At 38.4% G+C, this 9,918-nt stretch overlaps 1 protein-coding gene across 1 annotated transcript in view; it reads right to left on the reverse strand.

Moving 5' to 3' along the window:
* Positions 1-8,175, reverse strand: part of LOC127410894 (N-lysine methyltransferase SMYD2-A) — a 29,577-nt gene extending 21,402 nt beyond the window's left edge. The window contains exons 1-3 of the mRNA XM_051646131.1: positions 7,787-8,175; positions 5,939-6,002; positions 574-684 (exon numbers count right to left, since the gene is read on the reverse strand). Coding sequence (XP_051502091.1) covers positions 574-684; positions 5,939-6,002; positions 7,787-7,959 — 348 coding nt within the window. The 5' untranslated portion in view covers positions 7,960-8,175. The remainder of the gene's footprint in view (positions 1-573; positions 685-5,938; positions 6,003-7,786) is intronic.
* Positions 8,176-9,918: the final 1,743 nt, after the last annotated feature.

The following is a 9,918-nucleotide window of genomic DNA, read 5'->3' on the forward strand; positions in this document are numbered from 1 at the left end:
CACCAGTCACTGCTAGTCTGTCTGGACCACACACCACTTTGAGCTATTATACCAGTGAAGACGGCAGCGTCTCTGCCGCTGCCTCATAAGGCGTAGTCCAGCACCCCAGCTACACATTGCCATGTTATAAGCTAAAATCTCTATTCACCTCCACGTTGTTTTTTCTGCACACTGATGCAATGTCATACTGTAGCTATAGCAACAAATGGAGATATGCCAGAAAATAAAGATAGCCACGGGACACACAAATCGGATCTGATCAGTTGCGATACACAGTGCAGACAGTCATGAAGATCGGATTCCGATCAGAATCGGATACTCAAATCATTTGGACTTACAGTTTTTTGCAATCATTTCAGTTTTTATTTCTCTTAACGAAAATATTTTCATTTAGATTTAGTTCTCGTTAATGATAATAATACTGGATCATTATACCTAATGCATTAACTAATGTTAATAAAAAGAACCTTATTGTAATTACAGTACAAATGTCAAAATGAATTATTTGAAGGTTCTTCTATAAACAAAACACCATTCAAAAAGCCACACCAAACACCAAGAGGTTATCCTTACCTGTTTCAGAATTATTCTGGCGACCAGTCGCACTGTTTCTGATGGACACCAGTTCTCGCCATATGCGCACATTGCAGAGCACTCCAGTTTGTGCATGGGCCAATCTCCTTTCTGGGGGAAGTACAAGGCCACGGTTTATTTCACACCAACACACACACCCTTAAGACTGGATACTTACTGTATACATTTTCATATTCCATCGAAAGTTCATGATATGTACTCCAGCAAACACAACACACTTATGCTGAATAATACACAGCATGAAGGGTCACATCTCTCCTCTTTCAGATTATATGCTTTTGATTTAACCAATTGCAGGTTGGCTCGCTTCCTTTTGATGAGTCATGATTTCGCATTGATGGGAGCCTCAAGGCAAATATGTGAATTCCTGGGAGATAAGACTTCGAATTAGTCTTGGGCTACCTCTCAGGCAACTGGGCAACAAATAAAAAAACCCTGTGTTCTGGCAAGCAAACAGAAACTGATCGCTAATGCATTAGAGATGGATTGTCATAGCAACAGCGAGGCCAGAACGCCTTCCAGATCAATTTAGGAACAGAGCAACACCCAAGTCCCTTAAAATAAACAGACTACATAAGACTTGTTCTGTGATTACTGGTTCAATTATATTATTGTTGCTGTTTTTTTTTGTGTGTGTGTGTGTTTGTTTTTTTTGCTTTTTATATCTAAATAGGCAACACTGACTGTGTAATGTTTTTTAAAATCCATTCCTAAATTGACTTCTTGAAGAGTGTAAACACCATGGCTCTTAAAATACTGCTCTGTTAGTTTGAGCGGTCTGACATGTCAGCTGTTGGCTCAGCCAACTGTGTTAGTTTGGGGCAGGACTAACTGTAATAAGTCGTTTAACATGAAACAGAGGGCAAAAGTCTGGTTCTGGAAATAAAAGTGGCATTCATATTGAAACTGACCTATCAAGAGCTTCAAGATTGTTAAATGATGGTAAAGGATTCTGTAGCAAGTCAGACACATTTAAACAAAGCCGCACAACAGAAGATTCTATTATTGAGTACATAAAAAAAAATAAATAAATAAAAAAAAACAAGTGTTCAAAACAATGTCTTTACCTTCCCCCATTCTCTATGGTAAGCCAACAAAAATAATTTGTATTTGGAGCTGTCATGTCGGATTTGGTGTGAAATCTCACGCTTATGTCATTGATCCTTGCGTCTTAACGTCATGTCCGTAAACACAGAGAAGTACCGGCTGTCGCGTGTTCTGGCTGGCTGTTCAGTCAGTCACTGTCACAGTACAGGACAGCATTGCAGCAGTCTGAATGGATGTTTATCTGTTAACTTTTTGGCAAAGTTGATTACCTGTTATAATGCTTGGATATGTCTTCTTGTAGGGTTGTTGAAGCTTATACTGGTTGTCATGCTCTTACGAATCTAACAATACTTGTGTGTTTAACAAATCGCGATGTACTGTATCTATGTTTTCCAGTGAAGTTAATGTAACATGTTTACTAATATTATTGACTTCTGAGTATTCTATGATATTGTTGTAGTTTCGAGGTTCCCTTAGAGTGTGTCTCTGTATGTGTGTGTGCTGCTGTTTTCTCAAGTTTTCACAATGCCATAGTCCTTTTGGCAGATTGTCTGTTTAAAAGCCACTAAAGTTACTACAAGGTAGTTTCCCAATATATAATCTTATCTAGTTGTTTATGATGTACCAATTTTTATACCACACTGTAATATTAATTTGTTTAGCGTGTAACCATCTCTCTATTATAACTTTACTGCTAAAGAAATGATTAAGAAAATGTATTTAAATTGTTATATTTGCATTTTTAAATTAATAAGTGGAGTTCAATACAATCCGTAATAGCAGTTAAACCACTTGAGTAAGCATATTAAAATATACTGGTTACCTAGTGGTGGTTGAGGAGAGTTCCCTGTTCTCGACGTAAAAGCACTTTAAGTGTAGTGTCAGAAAAGCGCTTTATAAAAGTGTCAAATTAATTAATTAATTCAAAATATGTAAATAAGAGAGTTGTTTATCCTCCTCAAAGCAAGCAATTTTAAATGTTTAATTGAATAACAATCAAAATGAAAATAGCAGGTCATGACATGGCTTTGCAGGTGAAAATCTCAGAATCCTCAAAACATTAGATAATTAATCCGCCAGAAGGGCAGTGCTGAATCCAACTTGTGTGATCAGATCTTCCGCAAGTTGCTTGCAATTTTAAGTTTCAATCACAGATGTTGCTAGAGTGCCCAAATTTCTCGACAAACCGTTTTGGAGATTTTGGTCTTTCCCCATTCAAGTAGACAGTAGCTGTACTTGTATGCCACTTGTTACATAAAAAAATAGCTGCCCAGCCAGCCAGAGAGAGTTCCAAAGATGGCCACCGAGTAGACTAACTTGCCTTGAAAGGGACTTTGACTCAACTCGCAACTGATTTCAATACAGGTGACGCAAGAGAAACAGCGTGATCCTCTAATGAGCATAAATACAGCACACACACATTTAGGGTAAAATAGTTGGGTTTTGTATCATATTAAACTGTTATTTATTGATACTTTTCAGTATTTAATGGATTATAAGTATATTTATAATGGATACTTCTCTCTTTCTTCGTCCGCCATCTTGGACTTATTTTTCCACCAAGCTCATCATGGTGCATTCTGGGATTGCCTACCCGGGGAAGGATACATACGATGCTATCTTTTCTTTTATCCCCTTTTCTCCCAATATGGAATGCCCAAAATGATTCCACTGGCTCAGAGAACTTTTCAAGAGTACTGTATTCACTGCCTGAGTAGAAAACCTACAAAATCGTTTTATGGTGTATGTTCATGTAACTTTGTAAATATGTCATTTCATGATTTTTAAATCATACGTTACACATTATAGTATTTACCCAAAGCTATAGATCATGAAATTAAACATTTCTTTTTCTATGTGTTTTTGAGTTAGCTTACATTTTGCAAGCTAACCGCAACTGAATAACTATACCACAATATAACAAAATATATTACATATTTGCACACCTTTCAATCATATTTGCTGAACAGCAATTATGAAGGAACAGAATTATGAGTACAGAGTCCTGAGCAGGTTTCTGTACATTTAACAACATTTAAGTAAAACCAACTTTCCTAAACCATGTCTTCAATGCATGAATGTTTTTTTAAATAAATATGTTAATTATTTATGTGAAGCCATTCAAGTTAATTAAATATGTATAGTGCTTTTCAAAATATATACAGTGCATCCGGAAAGTATTCACAGCACTTCACTTTTTCCACATTTTGTTATGTTACAGCCTTATTCCAAAATTGATTAAACTCATTATTTTCCTCAAAATTCTACAAACAATACCCCATAATGACAACGTGAAAGAAGTTTGTTTGAAATCTTTGCAAATTTATTAAAAAAAAAAAAAAAGAAAAAAAAAAAAAATCACATGTACATAAGTATTCACAGCCTTTGCCATGACACTCAAAATTGAGCTCAGGTGCATCCTGTTTCCACTGATCATCCTTGAGATGTTTCTACAACTTGATTGGAGTCCACCTGTGGTAAATTCAGTTGATTGGACATGATTTGGAAAGGCACACACCTGTCTATATAAGGTCCCACAGTTAACAGTGCATGTCAGAGCACAAACCAAGCCATGAAGTCCAAGGAATTGTCTGCAGACCTCCGAGACAGGATTGTATCGAGGCACAGATCTGGGGAAGGGTACAGAAAACTGTCTGCAGCACTGAAGGTCTTAATGAGCACAGTGGCCTCCATCATCCGTAAATGGAAGAAGTTTGGAACCACCAGGACTCTTCCTAGAGCTGGCCGCCTGGCCAAACTGAGCGATCGGGGGAGAAGAGCCTTAGTCAGGGAGGTGACCAAGAACCCAATGGTCACTCTGACAGAGCTCCAGCGTTTCTCTGTGGAGAGAGGAGAACCTTCCAGAAGAACAACCATCTCTGCAGCACTCCACCAATCAGGCCTGTATGGTAGAGTGGCCAGACGGAAGCCACTCCTCAGTAAAAGGCACATGACAGTCTGCCTGGAGTTTGCCAAAAGGCACCTGAAGGACTCTCAGACCATGAGAAACAAAGATTGAACTCTTTGGCCTGAATGGCAAGTGTCATGTCTGGAGGAAACCAGGCACCACTCATCACCTGGCCAATACCATCCCTACAGTGAAGCATGGTGGTGGCAGCATCATGCTGTGGGAATGTTTTTCAGTGGCAGGAACTGGGAGACTAGTCAGGATCGAGGGAAAGATGAATGCAGCAATGTACAGAGACATCCTTGATGAAAACCTGCTCCAGAGCGCTCTGGACCTCAGACTGGGGCGAAGGTTCATCTTCCAACAGGACAACGACCCTAAGCACACAGCCAAGATAACAAAGGAGTGGTTACGGGACAACTCTGTGAATGTCCTTGAGTGGCCCAGCCAGAGCCCAGACTTGAACCCGATTGAACATCTCTGGAGAGATCTGAAAATGGCTGTGCACCGACACACCCCATCCAACCTGATGGAGCTTGAGAGGTCCTGCAAAGAAGAATGGGAGAAACTGCCCAAAAATAGGTGTGCCAAGCTTGCAGCATCATACTCAAAAAGACTTGAGGCTGTAACTGGTGCCAAAGGTGCTTCAACAAAGTATTGAGCAAAGGCTGTGTATACTTATGTACATGATTTTTTTTTTTTTTTTTTATAAATTTGCAAAGATTTCAAACAAACTTCATGTTGTCATTATGGGGTATTGTTTGTAGAATTTTGAAGAAAATAATGAATTTAATCCATTTTGGAATAAGGCTGTAACATAACAAAATGTGGAAAAAGTGAAGCGCTGTGAATACTTTCCGGATGCACTGTGTATATATATAAATTTTAGATAGACTAGGTACCGAAGTACAGGTACTTTTGACATCGCCTGTAAAATAATTGCATTATTTTTTTGTGTTTGTATTTTTGTGTCATCACACTAAATGAATGTGTTAAATTCATAGCCCTATTTTTGTATAGATTTTTTCAATGTTAAAAATATAAATAAAAATCAGCAGCAATGGGTGGTGGAAACCCAGTTGCTAAGGTTCTGGGCTGCTGTGCTAACACAAAAGGTTGCAGGTTTGATCACAATCCATTAACTATGGAGCTGAACAATAGTGAAATCATGTTTCTCTGGCACATAACCCTGCAAAAGAAAAGCACTTAAACTCAAGTTTCTCCAGTGGGACCATTGCAATTAGAGCAGTGTAGTGTAAGTACTTAGCTTAAGGAAAAAAGATCTGCTATATGCTGACAAATCAAAAACATCTAATGGCATGCTTAATCCTTAAGCAATTCACAAAGAGGCCATGATGTCACTTTCTTCTGACCAAAGTATTGACCTACCTGGCACTCTACATTGCAGTAGTAGGCCTGTTTACATTTTCCACATTTTGACAGCCCTTCTTTCCTGCAAATGAAATGACAAGAGTACATAGTTAAATGTGTAAGATCATCTCTATTTTCTAGCACCAACCACTGATCCATGGGACACTTGGCCAACCTGCAACCCTTCAGTTACAGAAGTTCAGTAAGCCACCAATTACTTGTAGGTTTACTGTTTATGTGCTCAATTATGGATGAAAATGCAACCTATGCAAAACTTTTAGGAACCTTTACTATGTATTGGCCTTGCTATAGTCTAAGTTTTAGGCTGCAACTATGCATCAGTTTGCATATACATCTCATACAACGGCATACTGTGATCAATCAAGTAACCTGTGTTGACATGATTTTACTATAAAGACTTTCTATCATTGAACCCCAAGGCTTTATCTAGTCTACACCATATCACATAAGTAAGCATTTACTGACTGATTGAGGGAGTAAATTATTTCACTGAATATTCATCCATTGGACAAAGTACACAATGCAACATTTGAGACCAGGTGGAACCAGGTGTTGCATCTGTAAATAAACTGGGGCAAGCGTAACACAGCTCATATCACCTTTCACAATGCATGTGAAGCAGCATTTAAATAAAGTGCAAAAATACAGGTTTGGAAGAAAATTAAGAGACCACTGAAAAATTATCTGTGTCTCTGGATTTACTATTTATAGGTATGTGTTTGAGTAAAATGAAAATGATTCCAGCCTTGCTGATGCACCCCCAATCCTCCACCAAATTTCACAGTGGGTGCGAGACACTGTGGCTTCTCCTTCTAACCATTATACGCCCAGTTGGAGGATCAACGATGATCTGGGGGTGCTTCAGCAAGGCTGGAATCGGGCAGATTCGTCTTTGTGAAGGACGCATGAATCAAGCCATGTACAAGGTTATCCTGGAAGAAAACTTGCTTCCTTCTGCTCTGACAATGTTCCCCAACTTTGAGGATCAGTTTTTCCAGCAGGACAATGCTCCATGCCACACAGCCAGGATAATCAAGATGTGAATGGAGGACCACCAGATCAAGACCCTGTCATGGCCAGCCCAATCTCCAGACCTGAACCCCATTGAAAACCTTTGGAAGGGGATCAAGAGGAAGATGAAAGGCCACAAGCCATCAAACAAAGCCGAGCTGCTTGAATTTTTTGCACCAGGAGTGGCATAAAGTCACCCAACAGCAATGTGAAAGACTGGTACAGAGCATGCCAAGACGCATGAAAGCTGTGACTGAAAATCTGGATTATTCCACCAAATATTTATTTCTGAACTCTTCCAAAGTTAAAACATTAGTATTGTGTTGTTTAAAAATTAATATGAACTTGTTTTCTTTGCATTATTCGAGGTCTGAAAACACTGCATCTTTTTTGTTATTTTGACCAGTTGTCAACTAACAACAGTAAATTGTCATAAATGCTCTAAATGACAATATTTTATTTGGGATTTGGGAGAAATGTTGTCAGTAAATTTTACTCAAACACACCTATAAATAGTAAATCCAGAGAAACTGATAATTTTGCAGTGGTCTCTTAATTTTTTCCAGAGCTATAGAGAGCACATGCCAGCCATCTTTAAGAAGGGATAAGCCCAATTCAGTGTGCAGATTACCTGTCACCCTTACTAGTCCACATGACAGTGTCTTTTAATTATGCGAGCTGCATGCAAAACTACTGATATAAAGTTACCATAAATTATTCTGTTCTTTAATGTGTTCAAATACGTGTTTGCATTCTTTTCTTAAGACAAACATCCATGCACAACATGTCAGGAGAGAATGTTTGCACAACGAATACACAGTGTCACGCGCTGACCTGGTAAAGCAGAATTCGCAGTGTCCGCCTCTCTCGTTCACTGTCAGCACGTAAGTATACGCCGGACAGGCGAACACCAGATCGCCAACTCTGAAATGCTTTGTGGCTCTGAGTCCCCGGCCTTTACCAGGGCTCAAAAACCTTTCCGTTCCCTCAATTCCTTCGGTTTTCATCGCTCTCGACCTCCCCGCGTGCCTCACTTCTTTGAACTCGTCAGAAAGCTATCTCTGACTTTAACTCTAAACGGCACACACAGACGAGAGCGATTTCTCGGTCTCACTCGGTTTTGTTAATGACTGCTGCAAGTGGAGTAACACCAATGCCACGCCACATGTTCGGCAGAAAGACTCCGAAACAGCTGCACCACCAGCAGCCAGGCGGCTAACGGCACAACCACAGACCCCGAGCGGTCCTAAAGCCCGTAAAGCATACATTTGCTACTTCCGGCCTTGGTGTTTTGCCTCGTGGCGCCATTGTGTGGTCATCTGGGGAAAGTGTGTGTCATGTGTTATTCATTCTCCAAAATATCTGTGTTGAGGTGAAACACGTAAACATGTTAGGCTCTAAAAGGTGACATTTTACTTTGCTTTCTTTCTTCCGTTCCATCTGAAACTTTTATTTTTCACAATGCCTTCAACGCTTAAATGCATGTGTACTGCACAAAACATTTTACATTCTCTGGTCTTTATAGTGCCCGGGGCGTATATTTTAACACAAATTGATGTACAAAATGCCGAGATAGTGCAACATTTTCAAAGCATTTTCAAGACGATTATAAAATAATAGGATATAATATATTCTGATATAGTTTGATGTTGTATTTTTCATATGTCAAAGCGTTGATATGCTGCAACAAATCAGGACAATTATAGAAGAGAATTTATTACTTTCACTGAAATTTCACGAGACACAACTGGGGTAAAGTTTGTTTTAAGTTCGATATTTGTTGGAGTTAGGGACCGTCTGACTCCACACACTAAAATTCACCACAATGTTAAAGTCTGTAATAACTTCACAGAGGATAGATGGAATTACTACAGGTGAGATTATTACAGTATGATCAATTATATAAGTACAGTAATCAATTAATTTAGAAAAATATTCACTAAAATTCACCACAATGATATTTTCTCATTCTAAAGGTTGTAATAACTTCCCAGAGGATAGATGGACTTACTACAGGTGAGATTATTACAGTATGATCAATATGAGTACAGTATTCAATTAATTTAGAAAGGGTATGCATTTAAGGGTTAACTTGTTTATACTGAACACACATACATTTGATGTATGTTCTGACAGACAGACAGATGATAGATAGACAGATGGACAGACAGATGATAGATAGACAGACGGACAGACAGATGATAGATAGATAATCATATATTAGCTTATTATTATACAAAAATATTACACGCTCTTTAGATTTTCTATTGTAAACATTACACATTCTATAATAATATATGTATAAAACTAATTACAAAACGAAAACATTATAAACAAAAGGTCTTCGTGGCTACATTAATGTGTCCATATTAAAACTCTTTGCTCTTTTCATTTCAAGTTATTTAACTGCCGGCATTTTGCGACTGAAACACTATATCGACCTCGGGGTCATGGCCTCGGTGGACTTTAGTATTAATGTTATGGTGAGCATAAACCTTATTATAGGTGGCTAGACGTTTACGTGTCCCCAGTTAAAGCAAGAAAATGGAAATATCGCTTGGAAGAACAAGTAGAAAGACTTGGATAAGAGAGAAATTACAACTGAAGAAGACATACATTGCAGCCAAGTATGTTATTGTTAGCTTATATGGCAAAAGGAACTTGGATTGCAGATTAATAATATTTAAATTCATATATTAATACTGTTGCAATGTTTGTTGCAAGATTGATTGTTTTCTAGGCTGTAATTGGCAATTTTTGTCTTATATGAAAAAAAAAAAAAATGAAAAGAAAAAACAGACAAAGGAAAAAATAGCAAAAACCAGCCCAAGCAGGTTGAATAGTCTGCTTTAAACGAGTTTACCAGCTTGTCCAGCTTAAAAGTGCCCTAAACCTCTCTAAAACCCGACTGGTCAGGATGGGCAACCAGCTAAGACCAGCTAACCATCATAGGCTTGTTTTATTTT

Source organism: Myxocyprinus asiaticus, chromosome 20 (genome assembly GCF_019703515.2).
Source record: "Myxocyprinus asiaticus isolate MX2 ecotype Aquarium Trade chromosome 20, UBuf_Myxa_2, whole genome shotgun sequence".
Taxonomy (NCBI): domain Eukaryota; kingdom Metazoa; phylum Chordata; class Actinopteri; order Cypriniformes; family Catostomidae; genus Myxocyprinus; species Myxocyprinus asiaticus.